Below are 27,892 nucleotides of genomic sequence, written 5' to 3'. Positions count from 1 at the left end.
ATTGAATCGGGCTACTGAATGTATTGCAGAAAAGATGAGTTGATTGGAGGGGGAGGAGACTCCCTTACCTCTACAAATCTCAGGCTGCTCAGGTGGGAGACTGTTGGGCAGTGTTAGGAAGAGTAGTAAGACAGGGGTGCACATTATCACCTGTGCTGCTTAACTTATTAGTGGAGAAAATGATTAAAAGAACATCAGAAGATCTGAAAATAGGAATGATGGTCTGTGAAGAATTCATAGAATGAGTTACGGTAGTAGACGATCCAGCTTTAGTTCATCAGTCAGCCAGCCAAGGGGTGGCACGCATTACTGAATGCATGAGTGTGTCATTGAAATTGATATAGAATGAGAGTGGATGTGATGAAAACTAAAGTTGTGTGTTCTTCGAGAAAGACTAAGTTAACTTGTATAGGAGTTCATAAACAACAGCAGGTGGAACAGTTCGCATAACACTTAGAAACTTTAACACTGGTAAAATTTTGTTGAATTCTACGAGAAGTTATTTAGGATACTTTAAATTTTGAATACATAAACGAAGACTTGATGGATCGAGTTCCAAGTTTGCAGAGAGAAATGAAAGATGACTTTTCATTTTCATGATATGGTGGAATATGTAATTCTTTCATTAAGCATTTCCGTAGATTGATTTTGAATTCTATTTCAATAAGCTGTATTCTATTCACTGTCATTAGTTCCTATCTTTGACTAATAAAGAATTCTGCAGCATTTAGTGAAAGGCTGATTATTATATTATCAAAATCAATGTGAAGATAGGTTTATGAAGTCATAGATACAGATTAAAGATCATATGTTACATTGGAATGCATTGAGACAGTAGTAAAGGTGGGAAAACATTTGTTCAAGCAAATTCCTTCACAAATTGGGAATTAGATCCCTGAAATCCCTAACTGTAAAAAATAGGTAGTGTTGTCTATGCCTTCTTAGATGAGAGGCTAATATTATCATACCACGTTCATGTTCTAGCAATTATAACTCCCAGGGTACTCATGCAACAGCTAGAGTAGACAATTCACATTTATTGAGTTTTTTTATAACGTTTATTACCTATCAGCTATTTACGTACCTGGAAGGCCTGATCACAGATGTTTCACGTCTGCTGTTATGACTCATTGTTAAAGGTATGTTAGGAAATAAGATAAGACTCTAATTTAAAAACTATTAAGATAATTTACTGTACAATACAACACTATGAGATATCACACCTCGTTTGCTTAAGATAGTCATCAGTGTAGAATAGTTTTTTGCTCACATATCATGCCTTCAAACATGCATAAAGTCTCTCAAAAGATACTGGATTCAAAACTAGGATAGTTTTATTTTATTTCAAACATTGTGATTTGCAGAGTTGGTCTGCACCACGCTGGAAGTTGTTTAGCATAGCATAAGTTAAGCATAATCTTGATTTCGAAACTGACCTGAGATTCTCTTTTCTCATGGAAAAAATGGTCTGCAAATAAGTGTGGTAATCCAAACTGGAGGAAAACACATGGAATTCAGTATTACATTTTATTTGACATATAAATCCATGTCAAGCCTCATGTACAGAAAACAAAAATAACATGTTATTTATATTTGTAATAAACCGAAAAGAATTGGGAAAAGGTGCTTGGGAAATGAGCTCTGGCTCTACCACCTAGAAATTTTTGAGGAAACAGAAATACCACAGACACTACATCGGTTGTGTACAGAATTCATGCCTTCAACGAGGAACCGCCACAGTGATGAAGATAAGCATAAAATTTTAGAACCTACTAGTGTTTTTAAAGAGTAATCACAGGAAAAGCATTTAAGTAAGTTAATGATGAGTGAGAAGACAAGATCAATATCACATCACAAGATTAAATAACACACATCTCACACGTCGATGACAATACAGAAAACTGGTAAATATATCAAAGCAGTCAATCCCCTATCATTTTACTATACTCTGAATCACGAGATACAACATATAATGCTAACACTTCACATGCTCAGGTAAAAATGTTTATCCTTTTTTCCAAAAGGGCTGTATCACTCTGTTAATGCTCAAATATCTTCATTTCTGTCGTGGATAAAATTGCAGCTGCAGAGCACAGTTGAATCACCACAAGAAACCAAATACTCAACTTCCCATCAGCAATGATCCCTAAAACATTTACAGCCACTGATCACTTAATAAACGTCACTCGGTCGATTAACACTGATCACGAAACTAAGTCACCATTGAGCACGAAGCTCATCAAAATAATTGACAGTGAAGGGTAAGGATTAGAGGGAAGTTATAAGTAACCCAAAAGGTGCAATATTTCATCAACGATTGATAGAAAAGGGATTTCAAACATTCCAAGCACACATTTCTCAATCCATTGGAACATTCCAACATGGTTCATCATTATCTGGCAAGAGGCACGCCAATAAGCATGCCATATCAGCCACAAAAAAACATATTTCAATGATAATTGACCGAGCAATAGTTTTAAAATATACTAAACACACAATCCATGGAAGCGGTCCAAAATTCTGCAGCAAGAGTTACTCCACGAAATAAAATATCCCAAAAAGAGCGTATTATCGTTAATGGAGAAATCGCTTGAACCGCTTATTCAGAACTATAAATAGTTTGGTTCACAAGCAGTATCAGTTTCACGAAATATACACCTAAATCTACGAAGAATTGGTAGTTCGTAATACATATTGCGAAATTACCAGCATTATACACAAGGTAATGATGCACTGTATCTACATCTACTCAATAACCCTCAAGGGCGTGTGGGGGGGGGGGGTGTTAGGACACCAGCCGTAATTTAGAAAGAAAAGAGAAAACCCGCAAGCAAGGGCCACAAATTCCTACAACCACAATAAAAACATGGCATAAATTCATGCAAGAACACTTTCACCCCTCACACCTGCAAACACTCGAACTACCAACTAACACACACCTACAAGTATACCCAACATCTTAGCACCGTCGAATTTTGTTCCGACTTTTAAATTCAATGTTTTTAAAATTTCTTAAGTGACTTTGGTGTCTTAATATTATGATTTGTTGTAAGGGGAAAGAATGAGTATTTGAATCTATCAGTACTGGAATCTATCCCCCTTAATTAACTTTGTGGTCTGATCTACCAAAGTAGCGTGGGCCCATTTTAATTCCTTCAGTGTCATAGTTAAACTCGTTTTTTCTGAACCTGGCCTGTTCTCTCCGTACTTCCAAGTGTTTCCCAGTATGGGCACTTAGCTTACGCAATTGATAACGAATTCCCTTCGGAACAATTTAGGAGGTTAGGAAGGGTATACATCAGGGACACCAACCCAGGTACACAAATTGCAAAAGCACAGGATGGGGGATAAAATCAATGGCATAATCGGTAAATCAATCAGATATTGCCTTATTTGAATGAGTGGTGGTAAAAAAAGTTGTGCAAGGCATGGAATAAGATTATAACACTACTAAGTTACCCCAAACAATAAGAGGCACACATTATAAATTAATTCCTCCGATCACGAGACAATATTGCATTGATGGCGGAAGAGGTGGGCAAACAAGTCTAATGAATGTGTGAATAAAGCCCATAAAATCAAAAAAAGATAAGAATACACTTTTAATAAAATATACATGAAATAATAGGCAGACTTACCCTTAAATTCCAGCTGTTCCACCGGAAGGAAATTATTGGCGATTGGGGTAGGGAGAAAAATTAGAGGTTAATGAAGCCCTGGATGAAGAGCGATAAACTTTCCCTTTTACATACCCTAATTTACTACCCCTCGGGCTATAGAAGGGTTTACTCTCTACACAAATCTATATCTTTCACCCTCGCATCACATACCAAAGGAAAACCCTCGCAACTCGCTCATCCGTGATAATAGAGTCGTCTGTAGTTGTTCATGCAATTGTTTGAAACCATCAACTTAAAATTGTTAAGGGGCCGTTAAAATGCGGATTCATAGTCCAGGAGTATCCCTCAAGGCGCAAATAACACAGCCAAACAGAGCTATTGCAGCCTAAACTACACTTATTTATATACATAAGGGTATAACTCGATGACAATTGAAAATTTCATTTTTCAGAATCAAAAAGTAACAATTGTCATCTCAATGACATTTGATATCAATTCACTGCATATGAACGAACCAGAAGACGAGGGGATAAGAAAACGAAACTGAAAAAATGGCACGCTCTGAGAGCGAGACAGGCAGCTCTCTCACGATTAAGTAGAACCAGAAAGAAAAAACCCGTTTGCACCTTGTAATACATCCTCCGAGGAATTAATTCATTTTGAACGAAAAACATTTCTAAAATCACTCAAAACGTCAAACAAGCATGCACCGTGATGACTGCATACATACAACCTCTAAAAATTTATATTAACCGCCGGAAGCACGTTCTAAGGCAATAGTTCGCAGGAACTTCTGTAAGATGTCGCAGCTCATAGCTTGTATTCTTCGATCACGATAGGAATGACTTGTATCGACGACTAGCACTTTCTACGAATAAATGATTCATTGTTGCCCGCTCTCCAGAAATATGTCAGCAACAATTACGATATCAAACATTATACCAACCTTCATCTCACGTGAATATACTTCATATTAGTACCCTGGATGAATTGCTTACGTAATTGGTGTGAGTCATTTCTTTGATTTTCCACGCCATTTTGAAGGACTAGAACACTGACCCCGTAATGTTGACGGTGTAGCAAGGATACTCCTCCAAAACTAAAATTGAATGAAAGTCAGAACAGGAATCCCATTTCATACACATAACTGGAAACATTTATTAAATATAAATACGATTAAAGCCGTTGAAGTGCCAAGGAGACTGCCCCTATCTCCGGTAGCACGGAGGACCGACGTCCACACTTAGCCGGAAGTATTACAAATGGCGTATGAAGATGGAGGTCTTGCACAAGTTACTACGTTGTTATGATATTCTAAATTGTGCTTAATATAGTAACTTAAAATTAAAATTGCAAATTAAAAATTAAAATAAAGAAGACCAATACGAATGGGGCATAAAACTCTACTTTCTATGATTTTGATAATGAAAGTTCCAGGAAAGCAGCCAATCAAATCCGCTGTTCGGCGACTTCCTCCTTGGGATTTGTCTGTGTGTCCTCCGTAGTGGAATAAATGGCGGCGGAAGAAAAATGGTACTTTACCAAAGAACAACTCGTAAATTCTCCCAGCAAAAGGTGTGGCATAGATGCAGACAGAGAGTTATCGTTTAGACAGCACGCGGCAAATTTTATTCAGGACATGGGACAAAGACTTCAGGTGTATCCTTTCCTAAATTATCTCCAAGTAGTGATGGAGTGTAGTGATGCAAATGCAGGAAAGAAGTGAGTTTTATGGAAAATATCCTTCGTGGAATGGTATGTGGTATATTTGTTTCAACAAAAATGTTTTACAGTGTAATTAGTGTTGCTGTGAAATGATTACTCGTCGTGAAATGTGTATGATCGTTGTAAATGACCTAGTACATCACTTGCGTAGAAATTTTCATCAATGCCACGCCATATTGATCATGTGATAAAAGTAAACATTTATGTTTTAATAGCTTAGAAATATTAAATAAATAAAAAAAAATCATCCCTCAATGTTCGGAGAACTATTTAAACTTCTATTTGTGCTTTTTTCTGTTTAAAGTATGGAAATTTCATTGGTCACACGGCTGCACCACACCGATGTATGTTGTCATTGAAACGCGAATACCCTGCAGTTTCGCCATAAATCAATGTACTTGTTTGTGTTAATTATTTACCATCAATTGTTTTTAAACGGAATGACCTTAACATGATTTTAGCTCGCAGCTATGCATCAATACCGCAATTGTGTATATGCATAGGTTTTACATATTTCATTCTTTCACTCAATTTCACCGAAATGCAATTGCGGCCGCAGCATTGTTTCTTGCAGCAAAGGTGGAGGAACAACCTAGGAAGTTGGAGCATGTGATAAAAGTGGCTCATATATGTCTTCACAGAGAGATGCCACCGCTAGATACCAAATCTGAAGTAAGTGACAATGGTGTTATAGAAATTTCAGTAATTTTTTGCTGGGTGCATGATAATTCAGTAACTGTATGTTGCTGCTTTGTTTTATAATGTTCACTGTGATATGCGGTTTTATTTGAAACCACGCGGATGCAAGCCTTTATTTAAAATGTTACCTGAAACTGTTATGCTATCAATGAATCTCCGGCCAGTGTGTGCTCACGAACTTGCATATAATATAGGGCAATGAAATTCTTTCAAGTTAGTCTCTAGCTATCAAAAGCTTAGTCAGTTAAATACTTGGTCCATTTTGCTCAGGTCAGTAGGCAGTGGTTCGCCCATGTCCTTCGTTCCATATGCTCGGGGTTATGCGGGACGTTAGTAAATTACTCTGGTAGGACGTTAGTAAATTACTCTGGTAGGTTAATGTTAATATCAATTCCCCCGTTTCCAGGTCAGCCGTGTGTTATGACGTTTACATTATTTGTTTACAATGTGGTAATAGGTGCAAAATAATAACAAAAACCTAAACTGTAGGAAAACGATAATTCGGATAGCAGTTTTTGCTGTAATTTTGATTTCAAATGCCCTTCTGTGGTCACCTCTTTGTGTGCTCTCATTCTTTAGCTTGAAAGAACAAATCACAGGTTGGTCAATAGTTTATTTCTTTCTGTGTACCGAAAGTGTTTATTTTTCTTTACTATAATTACGGTAATGGCATTTTTGCTTTTAAGACATCGAATCATCAAACGCTCACACTCAGGAAGATGTAATAATAAGTATGTTGACGAAGTGCGAATTGGGGAACGTTTAAATAAATGTCAGTGTCATGTATGTTTTTGTCTATTGAAAAATAACTATTATTTATACAAAATAAATTAAGGGAAATACGTGGTACCATTTTCGTATGTAGTGTTTACTTAATTGGGTTGTGAAGAATTACAAAGTGTAACGGCTCAGTAAATACACTTAATTGCTCTAAAATTAATGGTGGACAAAGATTGTGTTATCAGTACTGGCTACGTTCATAATTCAGAAAATATTTCTCCTAACCCGTAAGATAGGGAATGCTATTCTTGTTGTTTATATCAGTTTCTTATATTGAAATTAATTTTGCAATAGATTTGGTGGTCTTTTTCTTGTTTTAGAGGTAATTTAACGTCATTTATTTACAGCTAAAGAATTTCATTTTAAACAATTAAGCATTTTCCTTAAAGTTAAGGAGAGGTCAAAACTGATAAAACAACATCTAAAAATGAGAACCTTTCAATGGGCTATAAGCACTCTAAAAATAAATGATGGATAAAAGAAATATCGAAGTAGGAATTTACAAAAACATTTTTTCAAGCATAGTCCATGTTATTGTCCGGTCCAGTTTATAAAAATCCCACCCGAGTCAATGTTTTTCTTGATTTTTTCCAGGTTTTATTGGACTTTTCACATTATATTGGATTCTTATTTATGCATTTATTGACTTTTTAGTACTGAGTGAAGTTCAATACTAGTGATGGTGATTTCCTCTGTATCTTATGAAGATGCTTTTATTTTGTTCTTGGCAAAAAGAGCAAATAATGAGGCAACTCTGGTTTAAGGTAGGGTTGGACCATATGATTCTGACAGTATTTCCAGTTTGAAATCAGAAACTAAACTTGGGTGAAGATTCTTGAAGGATAGTTCTTCGCCCTCTTCAAACGAGGAATGCCATAATGCTTTTTCAAATTCTGAGGCCATGACTTCTGAATCAACTACATGTTATAAGATATACATTCTTTGTTTTTCGTTGACGCATTCAATTATCCTGTAAACATAATTTCTTACAAAATAAAATGTACTCAATTGTAACAAAGTCCTTCATTTTAGCATACAAATACATTTGCTCCCCAATTAATCTTCAGTTATACCCACCTTGTTACCACTCCCACCAGAGAAAATGAAGTTACTCGGCAAGTGAGAGCTTTCACCTCAGATTGGATATTTCTGTAGTTATTTCATTTTGGCGGTAGAGGAGAAGCAGAAAGGTAAATAATAGACATCACTGAAATTTTTTTTTATTTATAGAAAAGAAATTGATAACCATTCACCTGAATTTGATTATTTTCTTAAAAACATTAAAGGATTTAAAGAAAATAATGGGCGAAGGAAAATTAACAAAGGCAAATAACGCAATTATACTGGGTGCCCACTATGTCATTGATATTTTCTCAATTCATTTGAAAATGGAGGAAAAGATATGAATATTTTTCAATATCCTTTAATTTGATTAACAATTTAGGATTTTGATGTGAAAATCCTGAATTTCCAATGGGAATGTTTCTTTATTTGTGAGATAATTTTGTGTTGGCTCTAGATCTTTTCATGTAAAGGCCAAAGCAAAATTCAAGACATTTTCAAAACTTGAGTTCAGTGGGACTGGTAGTAAGGAAGGCATAGTGAAATGGTCTTCATAATAATACTTTTTCAAATGAAAATGATATTGGTGAAAGTAGGAAAAAATGCTTCTTTAATGGATAAAAGTTTTAGAACAGAAATCCATGAAGATAGTGATCACCATTTTACAATTCATTTTAATCGACTGACTTTCTTGTCATGAAAGCTATATTTGGAGCGTTAGGAAACCACCTATGCAGAATCAAAATCTTTATCTGTATAAAGGTAAAATTTTTCATTTGGTTTAGAAGGGTAGCAACTCAATGGGTAGGGTGATCAATACCTGACTTTAGGGCTGTTTCAAATACAGTATATATATCAGAACATATCTGGCTTCTACCTAGCTTACTGATTTTTGGGGTACCAAATGTTCCAAGGAAATTAGGGCAGTATTGGAAAAGGCACTGTTCTCTCTACTTAAAATGTGTTTTAAAAAACCATAGAGCATAAGAAAAGATTATTCTACTCTCTCCTCCAAGGCCAATCTTTAAGCTGTTTACATGGGTTTTTTGTCCTTTTAAGTTGATGGTAGTACATATTTCATATTAAAAAAAAAATTAAGAGAGAAGTCTTCTGCATGCAAGTGGGGTTGTTGTAATTAGGAGTATAATAAGAAATCTGGAAAGATCAAGATTTAATCATATAATCCTGGAAAATTCGGGATTTGTCGTATTGTAATTGAAGATTTATTTGATTGTCTGACATTAATTACTGGTTGAGTGTACATATGTTTCTTAAAACATAAAGTGGAGCTGGTAAAATAGTTAGCAACATGGTACTCAAGTCAGTGGAGTATTTCACTGTGGTGTAGAAGGTTGTGGGTATCATTCTGGGTGGTACCTCTTGGCACCCACACATTAGTCCTTTTTAATATTCTAGGTATCACTAATAACCCTGAGCTTCCGAGGTACTTGGTTGAACTATGTAAACCTCAGCTTTGAGATATCCCCAAGGAAAAAATCACATGGGCTCAAATCTGGGGCAGGAGGGGGCCATTGAATATCCCCTCATAAGGAGATTAGGCTGCTGGGAAATTGTTCTTGCCGGATTTGGCATAAATTACAAGTGGTATGAGCCATGGCACCGTACTGTTGAAACCATAACGCTTCTTTATCATATTTCTCCCCATAGTCTTCTATTTTGGGGAGTAAAAAGTTCTTGAGCATCTCACAATAGCACACAAAGTTCATAGAAACAGTGGAACCTTGATTCAAAAAAGTATGGCTCAATAATGCCTTTCAGTGAGATATCTTCTGTAAAATCCCCTCTGAATTAATTTTTGTCGAGTTTTTTTGCATTAATTTTAAATTCATGAACATCCATCATATTGAGGCAATCCAGCCTTAAGGTCTCTTACGGTATTAGCTGGACCTATTCATTTACCATTTATCCGGTCTTTTTAGCCTTTACATCAGATGTTTTAACATGAAAATAACAGTCAAGACAAATTCAAACACTCGAGCTGTGGATGGTGGAAATCCTACTTTAGGAGTCCAACATTCTTAACTCATGGTTGCAAGGTGGAAACGAACTATGCTGTCATTGTGTTCAACAAATTTAATTATGTAGGAGGAAATCAAATTGTTTCTGGGGCTTTCTCACATTTCTGTTCCCAACTTTGATGGCCAATAAAATTGATTCAATAGCAATGAAAGTTTTAATTTCCCTAAAAAATTTATTTAATTTCATTACAGCAGAAGTACTTGAAGGAAATCCTGGTGAAAATTACTATTTCATTAAAAATAAGGTGTCATTAATCATTCTTTGAATGACTATTGGTGATAGAATCTTTGTCCAGGTATTCATATGCCTTTGTGCATCAACCATCAAATATATTGTCCATTAAAAATAATTCATTTCACTAATCTTTCCTCCAATGCGGTCAATTTCAAATGGTACTTATGTGTCATTGACTTCACTTGTATGTTTTGCTGAAGGCTTATGCTAATTCAATATAAAGTGTAGTGAAATATCAAAATAATGACATTCAGGGAGATTATTCGTGAAATTCTTGTTTACATTAAAAAACGATTCAAGTTTTTTCTATTGCCAGAGGAAAATTATAATTAGTCACTCATTTAACTAATTCTATGCAAGATTTAATTTTCTCTTTTTTTCAGCAATACTTGGAACAGGCACAAGAGCTTGTTTTCAATGAAAATGTCCTTCTTCAAACCCTTGGCTTTGATGTGGCAATTGATCATCCTCATACCCATGTTGTTAGGTGCTGTCAACTTGTACGAGGTAAGCCTTTCATTTTGATCATAAGATTGGTTGCATGGTTGACGCTTATTATAGGATGCTTAATTTTACTTGAAAGGGATTCCTTTACCCTCCACTCTTTTTAAATGTCATTCTGCTTGTTCCATACTCTTTCCTAGATTAAACTGCATTTTTGGCATATAAAGGGCATATCTTGGAGCGAAACTATCCCGGGTAAATGGCTGTCTATGTTACCTCTTACAATATGATTGTATTATGAGGGTGTAATAAATTGTAAAGAATTAACCAGCAAATTTTTCCTCAAATATTTTCATCACCTCTTCAAATTTGTCAAAAGGTATAAAATACTAAAACACATCAACCAGCATGTGTTTAAATTTCTAGAAATACTAAAGTTAAAGAATTCGACCATGGGGAGGTAATAATAAGTGAATAAATATTGCACTTAGTTAGGGATGAATCTTTCATTTGCGAATCCTTTAAAAACAAAAAACAGAAGTAATTGCATTCCTCACTTAATTTGATAGAAGTTATGGTGGGTTTCACTTTTGTTTTTATGTGTATTACCTGCAAAGGTAATTTTTTGGCATTGAGATATGGAGTTTGATAGTGGGATATTGATACAGGGTGAAGCAACATAACTTCCTTTTTGAAAGCATTTTGCATTAAAAAAGGGAATTATGTTGCCGTACCCTATAGCTTGATGATGAGTAATGCACTGTTAAGTGTCAGTGTTTATTCCTGAGTGGTTAAACAAAATTTTTAATTAGGTCATTGGGAAAATGACAGTTCAAGAGAGTTCATGACAGTGAAATTTGCTGCCCACAATAGAATTCTATATTATCCATGTAGTAGAAAGATTTTGCATCACAACAGACATGTACTTAGAGACCATACCTTCTGGCTTACTTGAAATTCATTGTAAAAAGCTACAGGGATCTCTAAATGTATATGACATTTCATCACTGGCAATATACTCACTCACTGTGTATTTCTTTATGTAATTGCCTGCTATACATATGCAGGGGAACCCCACATTATGCCCCTGGACTTGACATTTCCCCATGAGTGATGACACATCTTTCTGTTATTTGAGAATTTGTATAATTATGGTTTATGTTTATGCCATTATTGAAACTGTGTTACTATGGATTTTGCATAATTTTAAACATGAAGCCTAAACATGATAAAGTATGAATGAGAGTTTAACAGGAGTGCATAACAAATATCTTCATTTAATTGAAACGTTGCATGTCTAGTGTTGCAGAGAAATATATTTACCAAAGATTACCTTCTGGTAATTGTAACCAATTACCAAAAGATGGATAAAGTACACTTCATGTAATATTGAGCCATGTACTCATATGTGTTTGCCATACCAGAGCTAACGATGAATTTAATAAAACATCTGAAATTGTCTCCATTTGATTGTGTTTAGAGATTTAATGAGATTCTAGTGTGGGCATTTGAGCATGAACACAGAAAAGGGGTAGTGTATTTGTGGGTATGTATCCATCCTTCAAGTGCCATGTTTTTAGCTCAATTAATCTTTCAGTATCATTGAAACTTTTGAAAACTGATTTCACTGTTTGGCTAATATTCATGGTTGTTATTTCCTTAAGTTATTGTAAATGACATCAGCTATGTAATAGTTGATAATGCATTTCAATTCAGTAGTTTTTCGATTATATAATTTAATTTTAAACTTGAGTTTCTTAACATGTTGCATACTGATGGCGAGAATTCTAATATTTTGAATCCCATTCGTTGAGGACATATGACAAGAATTTTTGTCATTTAGGAACATCATTTTAAACTTTTAATTAACAATATTTGCATGTTTGGTGGTAATTTTTCATTTGTCTTTGGTTATTTAATAAGAACAGTAATAACTTAATTTTTTATTTCATCAAGTAATTTTGATAAGCCGTTTACCCGTATTTATATCTCAGACTATTTTTCTGTAATGGTGTAGAACTTCAATTTCAACAGCTTGAAACTTTTTGTTGTCCTTATTCATTTTGGAGGTAATGTTGCTGTCATCTCTTCCTTGGGTACCCCAACCCCTTCGATCATTATTTAATGATTTTATCCATGTGGCCAACACTGAGCTATTGGCATGAAACCTTATCTCTTGCCTCAAGGACTATAGCCTTGTTTGCAAGTTCCACTTGAGGCTAATGGAATGCACTCTCAGCCCTCTTACATCAATGTAAATAGTCATTATGAATAGAGTGAGTGTGCCAATATGAATTGTCCATAGTTCTTTTATGGCTCTGGTCAGTTTCTTCTCTTGATGTGTCTTGAGCAGTTCGTTTCCTTGAGTCCTGGTGAATTCTGATTTTGGTGTTGGTTTGTCTTGCGAGAGGGTTTTCTTGATCCTTATTTTTTTAAATACTTAAAAGAATGAACTGTTTAAAGGAATATTCCGTATAATGGCATCACATGGGGAAGAGAGTGCTTTGAAAGAGGAAGAAATTTTATTAAATCAGTGTGCCGATGACTTGTCAGTTATGCCATTAGAGTATGACAAAGAGAGTGGAATTGATTTCAATATTGTGGTGAAGGTCAAGGAAAATATAAAATCCACTCCTCTCTTGATAAGTGAAGGTGATGCCAATAAAGAGCGCCAATGAAGAAAATGCTTTATCAGAAATCTTTACTACAACCATCAAGCCAAAAAGAGGGCTCTGTGCTGCATTGAAGAGTGAGGCGAAAACAATTTAAAAGGTACAGTGCACATTTTCTCATGAAGAAGAAGTGCTCCTGATGATTTGGAAAGACAAGAGAGAGTTGAGGATGATAAGTAATATCCACAGCACTAGGATAGGTAATACACAACTGAAAGATAGGATCACAGGACTGCCAATAAGAAAAGCCTATCTGAATTTTGAAATGCTATAAGTTCATGAAAGGCATAGACAGGGCGGATATATATTTATTGCATTATACAATCATGAGATAAACAATGAAATGGTCAAAGAAAGAAGTGGTGCGGCTTATTACTTTTGCTTTTTTTAATGCTTATAAAGCTAATAAAACACTAAATGAATCAAATAGCACTTGATTTGAAGACTTGCTGCTCCAGACCGCCAAAGAATAAACAACAAGTAAAGTGGAGCCAGATGAGTAATATTTGGAGGACGATAGGGATGATAAGCTGACAGAGCGTATTCCTTCAAGGGATCACCCTCATTGTCGCTTGAGAGACCTTAGTAAATATCACCTCATTCTATTCGTGGGTTAATGGAAGAAAAAATACCACACAAGAAGATGCCAAGTGTGTGCTTTAAGAAAAATTAGGATCAAGATGGAGTATGTGTGCTCCTCTGGCAATGTGCCACTCCACAAAGGAAAATGTTTCATGGAGTAGCTCATGAAGAAATACTAAAATTATTTGTGAGTGTTATATTCAGAGTTTTTTTAAAAAATTACAAGTTTTAAGAAAGTTATGAGGATTTTTTGTTTACATTAATGATTTTTGTAAATCAGCCACTACGGAGAGTTAAAACCCTTTTAAATGCCCTGATATGCAACGCATTAATGAATGTTTTCCAGCCCATAAGAGGCACTGTGATTTTTCAGATAAGAATTTACAAAAAATACTTGGATGAGACAAAAAAGGATCAAAGTATTTTAATTTTAACACTGAATATGAAGAAACTGGAGTTGTTGCATTAAAAAAATAAGCAACTATATCAATTTTCTTTATCATAGAATTCCATAATTTTGTCATCATTAATGCTAAATCATTTCCATAGTTACCTCCCTGGAGTTGTCACTTTGCTCCTGCTCAATGTTATCTTCACTTCCGTCTAGCGCTTTGCTAATTTTACATATTTAAAAAGACATAATAATGCTATCACTTTCAGCTTTTTGCTGTGACTTTTTCAACCTATCTCAATCACTAGAAATCGACAGTTGTTTAATTCTTGTCTGTGATGTCATGACTTTGCCTTCTAACATTTCTGTCATATTCAAGTGGAAGTTTTTGTGCTATTGTAGTATGTATTCACAAACCATTTCTCTGTATGAATCTCTCACACCAAGACGTTATCCCAGAAAAATTGGTAATTAACATATTTGTCGCTAATTTTCTCACTTCATTTAAAATATGTATGCTGAAACAGTAATCTTGTTCTTCCTGTGATGAATTATCCAGTTTTCAACATGTTCCTCAAGCTTTGGCCATTTAGGAGCGAATAAACGTCAAGTTTGTACTCATATATGTATTTACTAAATCTTCTGCTTCCTCTACTCTTGTATCATCTTCTTAGTCACTGGTTGGCCAAAATGTCTTTCATCTTCTTTGTTACCCCATTCTGAAACATATTTCATGACTTCCAGTTTAAATGCAAAGTTGCATGACAATCTTATCATTATAGATCCCATGAGATTATTCTAATTTCAACTTTTTATGTGAAGCTTACTTTCTGGTATTATTTTGATATAATCAAAATTTGTATTTAAGGAAACCATTTTCTACACATTTATGACGCTCTCGTGCTGATGAGGTGCATTTAAGTTAGAACTCTTGATTTTTTTCTCAGGATTGGAAACAAATAGAAACCTACGGTTTATTTTAATATAAGCGGGCACTCTTTGTCAATCTGTGACTGATATGGATTCTAAAACTCTGTTGCTTAATACTGGCTAAAAACAGTGATATAATTGAAATTTGTGGTAAAGGTAACCATTTCCCATGCCTTGTGTGGGTATAAATACTTAATGGTATTTTTCCAGCAAATCCACTTGCACCTTAGAGGTTGAAGTTATACCATATACTTTCAGCCCATAAGAATCAGGCTGATTTTAGAGCTCATTTTGGATTAAAATATGTATCTTATGGACCAGGAAATACAGTATTTATTATTCTTTAGAGCTCATATTATATATAAACTAATGGTGACTCTTCTCTCCCTGGTGGCCCCTGGTATATGTGTTGGACTGCATTTTTGGAATGATGAAATTTGTGTATGGAAACATTAATTCCTTCAATGACTTGCTGTGTCCTGGTCTTACAGCCTATAAGGATTTGGCGCAGACATCATACTTCATGGCTTCAAACAGGTTTGAAATATTAATTCCTCTTTCATACAAGTTCCGATTATTTTATTAACACCAGCAAAACTGCCTCTTTACCACCTCCATTTGACTGACCACTTGAAAGATCACTTTTTGTGGAGTATGTATTTTCCATATGATCAAAGTTAATTTTGGCCCTTGTAGTGGGCACCTCCTCTGTTGGCAATAAGCTCGATGTTGCAACAACAATGAATATCTTCATTATAGATGGCCAGCTTTGTTTTTAGGGTCTGTTTTAGGGCTTTCTTAGAAGCCAAGTAATATTGATTGCTAATTTCTGTTAATTGTGTCCAAAGGTTCTCTTCATATTCTATTAGAATTTTCTTAAAAAATTGTTCTAATTTTTCCCTGAAATGGCTGACCAAAAATTGCATCCTGCTTAGTGTGAGTCTCATGAGAGTACTGGCCTTTGAGGACTGCTTGAACGTGTGATGCAATCACTTGTGCCGAAAGTGTGATACTTGGTAGGGCAATCTATGGTTCAGGCTTGATTGTTCATAAATGATTAGGTGTGGCATTTTTAGTAGCAGTGTGTGCTGAAGCCTTCCCTACAGGCTCATCGTTATAGATTCAAAGGGAATTGGTAATTTTAGAATGATTCCCAATGTGTAATTAAGGCTGTGATTTTTATCTGGATATCAGTGTACTTCAGATATATTGATCACAGATTGACCCAAGGATAAATTAGGATTCATGAATAGTTTGTGTTTTTATCTGGTTCATGATGTTGCACTTTATTTATCTGGATATTAAAAAATATTACTATTAAAGTGTTTGATTGTTTGAAATAATAAATGATATCCATTCCAATTATTATTTGAAAATAATTCAAATTCATTAGTATTGCTCATAATTACTAATTATATGAGGTAAAATTTAAGTTTCTCTTTAGAGTTAATTAAAATTCAAGGTTTAGGTGAGTGATGCATTACAAACAATGCCCAGATCATCATTGCTGTTATTTGACAGAAGCCAACATTGTGGTTAGGGTAAATGATGTGATTATGTTTTAGAATGCTTTCCAGTGAGATTCAGAATTTCCAGTGAGATTTATGTATCCAAAGTTAAATATCAAAACTTTAATTTGAATAATTTTACTAGGGACACTAATTTATCTTTCCCTTCCAAAAGGATCAAATATACATATTTAATTTCATATAATTTGTTAATTTTAAATAACCCTTATAATTAGTCTCAATTCATTGTAACACAGTTAAAAATTTGCAAGTATTATAGGTACCTGTATGAACTTGTCGTGTTTCTTTTATCTGCTGATGCCTTATTTGACCAATATATGGAAATCTTAAATATTTGTTGTAATAAATTGATATTGTGCCAAGGGTATTTGGATGTCTAGATTTTCGTAGCCATGTCTAAAGACTGGATTAAAGGCTGCGTTAGACTGGTTTCACTATTTTTTGTTGTGTGCCTGTGGATTTTAGTGGTATAATTTTATTTTTATATAATAGTATGTAATAATTTTATACATTGATATTTTACATATTTTCTAATACAGGTTACATGGCATCATTTATTTCTTAACATCTCTAGACTCTTTTTTTAATTTCATCAGATATGAAATAGGTGTGCCCACCATTTATTCTAAGTGGAATGGTTTCAAGAAATGAGTACCATAATTTTGTTTATACTTTTGAGTTTCAAATGTTCCACCAAAATAAATGGGTTAGGTATGATAGAATGGGTATAGTAAGCTCTCGACTATCTGTGCCCATTATCGTTTCATTAGCTCTGAGGATTTCATATTCTCCTTTGGAGCAAGCAAATACATAGTTTTAATATGCAAATTGATCATTAAATATCTGCAATGCATTATTTTAATCAGTATTATATGATAAATATGAATCTGCATTAGCAATCCTTGTTAAAATTTGCCCTTCGGCAGTCATTTGTTTTTTCTGGTCACGTGATTTGTGTAACTTTCTGGGGAAAATATGTTCTGCTATTCACTTAATCATAATTCTGTATTCTTGTAAAATCTACTATTTCAATTTTATAATATTGCCAAAAATGAAAAAAAAACAGCTTTCCAGTAATAGAAAACTTGAATTAATGACATGGAATGAAGAAGGAGTTTTCGTAGTAGTAGTTTTTATGGGAGGCAACGGACAGCTAAGGTCCTTTGCGCCATTAGGGATGGATAGAAAGAGAAACCTAGAGTTGGCATTTGCCTACTCTTCGTATGTATCCGTTTGTAACTCGACCATATTTTCCACATGTTTTGGTTAAAAGTGCTTTTTGATGGCCTGTGCTTCATCATCCTTTGGTACAGATGTATGATATCAAGAGTTTACTGTACTTCATTTTCAATTTTCGTGCATATCAACCTATGGTTAAACTTCCTGTTTAATAAGTGGGAAGGAAAGCTCTGTGCTTGGATAATTAATACTTGAATGAATATAATTTGTTCTAAATCTTTGCTGCATTAGTTTCCTTTTTCATCTGAAATAAACCATAGGGACTTACCATTACACTGTAACCATTTACTAATTTGAAAATTTTAACTGATGGTGTTGCTTCTTTTGGCAGCCTACACTTGACCACAATGTGTCTGCAGTACAAGCCCACTGTTGTTGCATGCTTTTGTATTCATCTAGCTTGCAAGTGGTCAAATTGGTGGGTAAGTAGCTGTAATTGTAAAACGATGATTTATTTTTTTGCAAATTGTTAAAGTTACTTAATTTGTGAGGTAATAGGTATAATGTGGAGGCACTTGTTATTCCTTAAAAACTGAAGGAAATCACTAGGATTGGTATTTATAGTATTTTTGTCTGATATGTTAATTTCCAGAATATTGACTGATAAATCACTGAAACATGTTATTAAATTTTGTCGAGGCAACTCTTATTAATGATTTATCATTCATTATTATGTTTTTATATAATATTAAATATATGTATTGTGGTATTTTGATAAATAAATAATTTTTATTAATAAATCTTTTGACTGCAGTAGTGTAGTACTAATTACATTGCACATCATCCATGGCTTTAGAGTTAATTCATCAAATCTTGTAATTTGTTGATAGTCCAATATATGCTTGTTAATGGTAAGCACAATGCTTTTGTTCATTTGGTGATGGTGAGTCCTTAGTGTACGAGCTATGTGCTATCCCTTGGTCATGAATGAATTCCCAGATATTAGGCATTTCACTACTCGCATCTCAATCAGTTCTCAATGACTGTCTGGCCTGCTAAATCTTGGTCTTAAGTTTTGTAAGTTTACATGGTTTTTCATCCTCCCAAAAGATGCCATTGATTTGACTTTATCATAGCCCATACAATTGGCCATGTAAAGGTCAGAACTCTGTGAATATCTATTTAGGTTTTCTTTGTGAAAAGATGTTTTTCCCCTAGTAGAATATCCTTAGGTGTATATATTTCCTTAAGCTTTCTCATTTTGGGTAATGGTGTTTCTGAATAATGATTTTAAGACAGGTATGACCTGTTCAGTTCATTTATATGTCATTGCCTACCCAATTCCTTTACAAGCTATTGGCCAGTTATGGCTAAAAGGGGGTATTTTTGTGACCTGATAGTTATGAGGAACAGAACTCTCAAAATTCAAGAAAATCTGGTGTCTGTGGTATGGTTCTCTCTGTATTAGATAATTATTTTATGTGTTCAGTATATTTTTTTTAAACACTTAAATTTTATTCTTTCTAAGCTTAGGTAAACTTTTGGGAAAACAATGCCTATTTCTGAAATTAAAATCTTCCATTTCTATTGTTTGATCTAAGAACTTCAGAAAATGTATTGAAAAAGTCTGCGAATATTTAAAAATTATAGCCAGCACATTAATTTCTCTGTATAATTTTTCCTTATATGATCAAAGACTAAGATATCATTAAAAATTAATGGTAACTGAATAACATTACTCAGGAGTAGTAAAAATTTTTTATGTACCTCTGCAAGGTGAATTAAATGAACTGTCCAAAAAATCTGATAAAATTTATTCTCAAGTATGTAGTGTTATAGAAATGTATTTTTTTGTAGTTATGGAATGGATTTGGTAACTACCATATTAAGGTGAATCATACCACACTGATGATGGATGGGGCTTCTGTGCCAATCACATTCACAAGGGTCAAAAAGACATCAAAAATCCACTTTTTAATGACCTTTCATGCATATTTTGATGCAAAAGATACAGCAATCAGTTATCCAATTAAGATAATGTTATTCTAAAAATATATATAATAATTTATGTGGAGCTTTTATCAGAGTACAATCTATGTTAGGCCCAAATATTAAGCGAGATACCTGAGTGGGGATTTCTTGATTTTCCTGCCTCCTTTTTTTGTGTCCTTGTCCAGTGCTGTTTCTTTTACCATGTTGGTGTGTGCTCATACATTAAGATGCTTGAGGAATAGTTGTGTAAAAGGCATTGTAAAGCTTTTTACTGAATTATTTGATAAATTTTAGGAATTCAATATTCCTCTAAATTAATCCTTTTAAAATTAGAGTTAATGGTGTTAAATATGTCAACTGTGTCTTTCAACTTGTGTTGTTCATGAGTAAAATTTGTTATGATTACAGATTCCTCAGTCTAGTGAAGGAAAAGAGTGGTTCTGGTATGTTGATAAAACAGTAACTCAGAAATTACTGGAGGGACTAACGAATGAATTTCTAGTAATATTTGACCAATGTCCTTCTCGGCTCAAAATGAAAATAAAGAGCGTGTCTGCTGCTGCTCAAAATCCAAACATTGCTCATGGGCTTGGCTACCAGTTGGTAAGCATTTTAAAATTTAGTTTTATGATATAAACTGCAATAGATTTTGTCAAAAGTATTTTCCATTGAATCATCAGTTGTTATGTAGTTTAGTAGGCAACAAATTTAGTTTTATCTAAATATAGTGATGTTATAACTATGGTGCTATATTACAAATTTAATAATAACCTGATGTGATTTCATGTCATTTATAAGACCAGAGTCAATATAATTTTCTTAAATTATATGGGATGTGTCCTACAATCATTATTCCTTAAAAATATCTCCCCTAAACATCTTGCGGTAAGATAAATGTAAAAAAATAGTTTCAAAGGTTATATTTCTGTAAAGGGGTAATGAAAAATTTACATTTTGGATATTTTTGGTAGAGGGGCATTCTACGGTGGCATACAATTTGAAATGAATGTACTTTCTTGAACTGAATATGTCAAATTTGGTGCTACTACTACCGTTATAACCGAGTATACCTAGGTACTGAGTATAAAAGTGATAGTGCAACTTTTTTAAATATCTCACCTTATCACATGGTTTAATTAATTTTACATTTTGATTTGGCTTACTTAATTTTCATCTTACCTAGTTAAAAGCTCATGGATTATCTTCAGACTGTGTTATGTTATTAATGAAAGCAGTAATATGCTTCACGTGACTATATTAATTTTACTATTATTTGTTAAATGTTTCACCATTATGCTGTATTCATTAGTGGTTAATATTTTTCTTTCAGGAAATGGATCCTAGAAAAAACAGAAATGCCCCTTCTTCAAAATCATTGGCCTCTGCTCCTGCTGGTGGTTCCTCGAGCTCACAGTCTCAGAGGCCTCACCATTCTCATCCCTCAGATCCTTCAAAAGCTAATGCGGGCAAGTCGAATTGCAGATTATTTTTGTTTTACACCATAAATAATATTTTATTCTCCTTTCCTGGTTGCAGCATGTTGAGATAATTGTTCATGTGAGTCACTCGTCTGTTGTGTTATAAAATGCTAGTTAAGTAATAGGTGATACTGTTTTCTGAACAGTGTTACTAAGGTAGTCAGAGGCTGTATGTTAATTATCTAATACAAATTCATGACATGCTTTTGATTTAATAGGTTGAAAATGCTGCATCACTGCAGGGACAGATGGTTACACTGAATTCTGAAATTACATTACAGATACTGCAATACTGACTGTATTCCGCATTGATGTGTTAAAATAGATAGTTGAACTGAAATGGTGTAATATCCCAGTGTACTGAACTCATCCTACTGTTTCATCACTTCTACTAACCTTATAAAGGTTTTAATCAAAATAAAATTCTCTTTAGTTCACATTTCACCCTTAAAAGAAAACTGAACTGGACATGTTTAGGTATTTTGGTCAAACATGTTAAGTTTTACCGTGACAAGTACACCTTTAATGGAATTACTATTAATAGATGTACAATGATCCGTGTATCAACCAATGAATAAGAATCTTAGAATGAGACTAGAATGCTAAGAATTTCCGTGCAATCCACTTATTCTGAAGCTCTTAAGGGGTAAGCGAGCCACTTTACATCAAGGCATGCACATTCATATATGTTAGTTAAGTGGATGAGTTCCTTTCCCTGTGCAAAATGTGATGTGATATACCCCGAAAATCCATAGGCTTTTTTAGTTTTTTGGTCGATTCTTGCTTTATTATGTCCACATCTTCCCATTGATGCCCCTCATCACCTTTTTGCATTTTGGGAATAGGAAAAAGTCACAGGGGGCGAGAACTGGTTAACAAGGGGGATGATCAAAGATGGTGATTGAACTTTATGCCATAAACTGGCGAACAATCAATGCAGCCTAGGCACGATTTTTGCACAAATATTTTTTTAAAGCCAAATATTCGGTTAAAATAGTGTGCACTGTTGATTTTCCTAAATTCAGCTCATCAGCTTTTATTAGGAGAGTTTTTTGATGATTGGTAAGGACAAGGGACTGCACACAATCAATGTTGTCGTCAACACAGGTGGTTGAAGGTTGTCCCGGCCTTTCATCATCTGTGGCGTCTTGTTGGCCATCTGTAAAATACTTAATCTACTTGAAAACAGATGATTTCTTCAGAGCATTGTCACTGTAAACAGCTGTCAACATTTCAGTAATTTCTTGATAACTTTTACTGCACTTCACCAGAAAACTTGTGTTGATTCATTGCTCTGTGATTTTGTCCATATCCATTTTCGACGAGCAGTAAAAACAAGGAGAACGGAAACTAACATAACTGGCACCATATGCACAGCTTGACAATAGTCCACAACAGCCCCGCTAGTGGGTGGGGCTGTATTCCACGTCATGGCTGCCCGATTGCACCAGTTTGTGTAGTTTTTGGGCAGACCACATTTGTGTCCTTAAAGTATCTGACCTGCATTCATAACTCCCCACTGATGTTATTCTTCATCATCTGGCTCGTGGTATCCTTTGAAGTAATCCCCATTTGACTGAGTAACCCATATTGGTGCTTTCACATCCTAAAGCAGTTCTGGAAGTCAGTTTTTCGAATGGCCTTCAGTGCACTCATAACATTCATTTGAATTGTCTCTATTTCTTTAAACTGATGCCCTTTGAGGAGAATTTTCAATTTTCGGAACAGAGGTCTTAGAGGGCTTAGTTCAGGTGGTATAGAGGCTGGTAAAGTTGTGTAAACTTGTGTCTTGCCAAAACCTGTTGCACAAAGTTTGATAAATTTGCTGTTGCATTATCATAGTAAAGAAGCCAGCCGTGGCTCTCCTGCGAGTCATTCCTAAATTCTCATTAGAATACGTGAAACATGTTTTTGGAATCCCAAGATCACTTTCTAATTTGTGCATAGTCAAATGACGATCTTCTTATATTATATATCTTTTTTTTTCTTGCTGGTTAATGGTTGTAAATGGGATGGGGATTCACTTGTTTTGTTAAAGAGATGTGTTTGTCTGGTTTTATGTATTATATTTTGCAATTGTTTGGGACTTGTGTGCCACCTGACAGTGTCTATTAGCACATGTGTATTTATAATAATAATAATATTGCAAGTTGCACACACTTGATATTTTCCAGTGTTATTGAGCTCAAAGGTTGGCCAGAATGCAGGTCACTGTCAACAGGCATTCAACCATCTTTAAACAGCTTTTACCACACTTAAATCTGTGTTTTCATACACTTATCCCCAAGGCCTCCTGTATCATTTCATTTGTTAGTTATAGCTTTTGTTGGAAGCGATTGACAGCCAAGGTCATTTGCGCCATTAGGGATGGATGGGAAAGGAAGGGTGGAAAGAAACCTGGCATTTGCATTAGCTTGCTCTTGTGGAAAGGTGACAAGGGGTCCGCAATTTAATGTCCCGTCTGACGGACGTAGTACTAACCCAAAGTGCTCTCCATTATATGCTCAGGATTTTGATTATCTTTGGGATGTTAAAGGCTGTGATAAAGGGAAGAACATGAGACAAACAAGGAAGGAGAAGATAAAAGATTTGCATTTTGGGCAGATTGAAGGGACAAATAAAGTATGGTCAGTTGTAGTTTCAGGTGCCAGGTAATGTTTTATTAGGAGAAGCAAAGAATTGTATTGTTGTTTAGTCACCATTGCAGTGTCCATTAAATCCAAATCTAGTGTCCATTAAAAACCAACCTTTAAAGCTAGAATGCATAGTAATTATTTCTCTGTGATAAGTCATTTATTTTTTCTGAGCGAGGCAGCTATATTTGAATTTATTGGCCTTGCGTAAATATAGAAATTATTATTTTATATATTTTGTGCTATAATCTGATCTGTAATCCTTAGCAATGAGAGGTATGTCATAAAATATGAAAATTAATCTTAAAAACATTATTTCTCAAAACCTCAATTTAAAACTAGACTACAAGTAGTTTTTTCTTGGCCCCATATAAATGCATATTGTTGTTTCATTGGAATTGCAATGTGGGATATTAATTTTAAATATTTATTTTGTATCTTTAAAGGTCTTACAGAGGAACAGAAGAAGCATAGACATGAGTACTCTCAGCAAAGGGTGGATTACAGAGAATATAAAGAGAAGAAGGAGAGGGAAAGAGCAGCAGCCACTGCTGCCATTGCTGGTCGGCCTCGAGGAGAGCAACATCAAATTCCTAACACCTCCCAGGCAAAACAAGCTGGGTTGAGCTCTGGCCAGCCAGCAACATCACGTGAAGCCATCAAATTAGCTGCCAGTAATAAGCGGGAACAGATGGCCCGGGATGCCATTCGTCGAGAAGAGTTAGCTTCTGCAGTGCTAGAGGCTGACAACATGATGGTATCATCAGATACTTCAAATCATCTACACATGTCTCTCTCCCATCATCCTAATTCACATGATTCAGGACATCGAGATGCAAAATTGGTTACCTCTAGGCCGCAACTTCCGTCAGGGTCATCTTCAAGACCTCCTCTTTCCCAAAGACCCGAATTTCGTGATAGACAGCGGGAGGAGCGTGGAGGAGAAAGGCAGCCTTCGGCAACAGCTGCTCCTCTATTTCCAGAGGGTCCAAAATCTCAAGCCCAGGCTCATCAACCTCAAACCCAAGGAGAAACCAAACCGGAGCAGAGACCTTTCAATCACCACCATCATCACCATCACCATGGCAGAGCTGAACCTTCCCCAGGAGTTAGAGATGGTAGGCATCGGCAGCCTCCTCCAGGAATGCCCAATGTTCCTCCTGATAAAAAACTTGAAGGCCCTAATAGACCAAGAGATGGTAGAGAAAATAAAGAAGCAATTCCATCTGCAGCTAAACGGGATTCCCAATCAAGGCCTCTCAGAGAAGCTGAGGAAGTAGCAATTAGGCCAGACACTATAAAAGTCATGCCCTCCACCTCCCATCCACATCATACTCATTCGCGAAATCAAGCCACACCAAAGGCAAGATCTAGGTCCCCTCTTCCCCCTAGTTCTACTCTTCCTGTACCAGCTGCAAGTACTACTACTCCCACCCCCTCTGTTCACCACCGTCCTACTAGGCCAAAGTCCCCCACTGTGAGTGAGAAAACAGCACGCAACGGTGCTCCTCTTCCTCTAACACTCAGTCTTAACAGTGCATCAGATGATAGCCGAAAACTAGAAGTGACCACATGTAGGATATCAGATTCTAAACTAGTGTTGGATACCACAGACAGTCAACACCATCCTAGCCATGTTGCGAGGACGGAAAAAAACGAAGGCCTTCATTCAACACCAGAAAAGAGGCCGCAGGAAAGTTCTCAGAGGAGTAGTAACAGATCTCGTGGCACTCCTGATAAGCGATGGAGTCAGTCATCTAATGTGGCATTATCAGAGTCATCGGCTGGTTCAATGGCTGCCCCTCCAGCACCACTTCCCCACACTGCCGTGCAACCACCATCAACTCCCCCTCCTACAACTCCTTTAACTCCAATGGGTGGATTACCTACGACACCCACATCAACTTCTGGGACTCCAGGGCGGTTTCTCAGGATTAGACATCGGACAACTAGTTCTGGTAGTGAACCAGAGCTTGTACCTGTGGTGCAGAAGTTGGAAACTATTCCTTTGTATGAGGTAAAGTATCTACTTTTATTACAGTTATTTTGTTTTTTTTTCAGTTTTACGAATAATTTGGTAAAAATATGGTGAATGTTTTTGTAGTTAATGTTTTTTTAATTTCTTGATTCCCAATTTTGAATGCATTTTTTGGTACTGGTTTGAGTTGCCTTTCTTGTGGATATATATTGACTATAGTTTTAATATAAGTGACACTCAAATCTAGGTATCTTTTTATTTTATCGTTGCTGTTAAACCTATGAAATTCTGAACAAGTGAAATGTATCATTTCGAAACAGTCCACAATGGCCAACATTTTAGTAGCATCTAAAATCATCATATGGGACGAATGCATGATTGCGCACAGATGCGCATTGGAAGCACTTGACTGGACATTGAAATATCTGCGCAATGAATCGAGACGCTTTGGTGGCGCAATGATTTTACTGTCTGGCAATTTCTGCCAAACACTGCCAAGCATTCCAAGATCGACTGCTGTTGATGAAATAAATGCTTGCCTCAAATCATCAAGTCTGTGGCGCTCTATGAAGAAACTTCAACTAACAAGAGACATGAGAGTTGCATTGCTGAACGATCCATCTGCTAAAGATTTCTCCAAGCAGTTGTTGACTACCGGTAATCGCCGTGTTCCTGTCAACGAATTGAGTGAATTGATTTCATTTCCTCAGTATTTTTGCAATTGCGTTTCATCAAAAGATGAACTCATCAACTAAGTGTTTCCAAGCACCATTGATAACTACAAAAATCACAATTGGTTGAGTGAGCGAGCAGTTTTGGCGGCTAATAACAAAGATGTGGATAACTTTAACTTCGTAATTCAGAATCAAATTGTATTCATTCAAATCTATTGACTGTGTAACAAACGAAACCACGAACTATCCATCTGAATTTTTAAACTCCTTGGATGTGCCTGGCTTACCACCGCACAATTTACTGCTGAATGTTGGCTCGGTGGTCATGATGCTTCGAAACCTAAACCAACCAAAACTATGCAATGGAATGCGTTTGGTGATTAAAAAAACTGATTATCAATATGATTTATGTGACTATACTCACAGGAAATTTCAAAGATAATGAAGTTCTCATTCCAAGGATACCCCTGATCCAAACCAATATGGCCTTGGAGTTTAAACTAATTCAATTTCCAATTCGGTTGCATTCGCGATGACGATTAACAAATCACAAGTCCAATGTGAGTGTTTGTGGTTTGAATCTAGAAAACCCATGTTTTTCTCATGGTCAGTTATATGTGGCATGTTCACATGTTGGTAAACCATCCGCTTTATTTGTTCTTGCGCCTAATAAGAAAACAAAAAATGTTGTATATCAGAAGATGCTTGACTCGAGAATAATCCCAAATGTAGATCAAATAAAGAAAATGTTATCTTTCTGGCAAGCCATTGTCATACTTATTTTTGTAGTGTTATTGAATTTGTTTTCCTGATATTATTATAACAAGTCAAATATGATTAAAATCGCTACTGCCGTTCTTCATTTATAAATAGTGTAACTAAACTGTTGATTGATTCTTAGGCGGTATGAAGTTCGCCAGGTCAGCTAGTAAATTACGAGGGTCATCTGGAAAGTAGTACCCGTTCGTGCCGCATGAAGTGCTGACGACGCGAGTAGCCGCTGGACGAGGTCAGATAGCTTCAGTGGCTTGTCTGCCTTCTCTGAGCCAAGTTGCGTGACGCTAGCATTGCCTGTGTTGTTTCTGTGATTGTTTACAATGTTTAAAAAAATTGAGAACGCCGCCAGTTGTGAAGTGAGGGCAGTGATTAAATTCCTCAATGCAAGAAACGTTCGCCCATGTGATATTCATCGCCAATTAAAGGAGGTGTATGGAGACAATGTAATGGACGAGTCGTCTGTTCGGCGGTGG

General features: G+C 35.5%; 1 protein-coding gene and 1 long non-coding RNA gene across 3 annotated transcripts in view; one reads left to right on the top strand and one right to left on the bottom strand.

Moving 5' to 3' along the window:
- Positions 1-1,513: 1,513 nt before the first annotated feature.
- LOC139692035 (uncharacterized) lies at positions 1,514-4,861 on the bottom strand. Its single transcript, XR_011701710.1, has 2 exons — positions 4,795-4,861; positions 1,514-4,719 (listed from the first exon to the last, which is right to left on the bottom strand). It is a non-coding gene; the product is annotated as an uncharacterized lncRNA (long non-coding RNA).
- Positions 4,862-5,082: 221 nt separating this feature from the next.
- Positions 5,083-27,892, top strand: part of CycT (Cyclin T) — a 49,610-nt gene continuing 26,800 nt past the window's right edge. Inside the window, exons 1-8 of one of the 2 annotated variants that reach the window (XM_071590033.1) lie at positions 5,083-5,279; positions 5,807-6,017; positions 10,544-10,667; positions 15,671-15,716; positions 18,279-18,369; positions 20,288-20,482; positions 21,210-21,345; positions 24,437-26,007. In XM_071590033.1, coding sequence (XP_071446134.1) covers positions 5,134-5,279; positions 5,807-6,017; positions 10,544-10,667; positions 15,671-15,716; positions 18,279-18,369; positions 20,288-20,482; positions 21,210-21,345; positions 24,437-26,007 — 2,520 coding nt within the window. In that variant the 5' untranslated portion in view covers positions 5,083-5,133. Of the gene's footprint in view, positions 5,280-5,321; positions 5,376-5,806; positions 6,018-10,543; positions 10,668-15,670; positions 15,717-18,278; positions 18,370-20,287; positions 20,483-21,209; positions 21,346-24,436; positions 26,008-27,892 lie in introns of those variants that run through there. The other variant, XM_071590040.1, reaches the window with a different exon arrangement.

Source organism: Hetaerina americana, unplaced genomic scaffold, assembly GCF_022747635.1.
Source record: "Hetaerina americana unplaced genomic scaffold, ioHetAmer1.1.p SCAF_1, whole genome shotgun sequence".
Taxonomy (NCBI): domain Eukaryota; kingdom Metazoa; phylum Arthropoda; class Insecta; order Odonata; family Calopterygidae; genus Hetaerina; species Hetaerina americana.
This window is presented reverse-complemented; position numbering and strand designations above follow the sequence as displayed.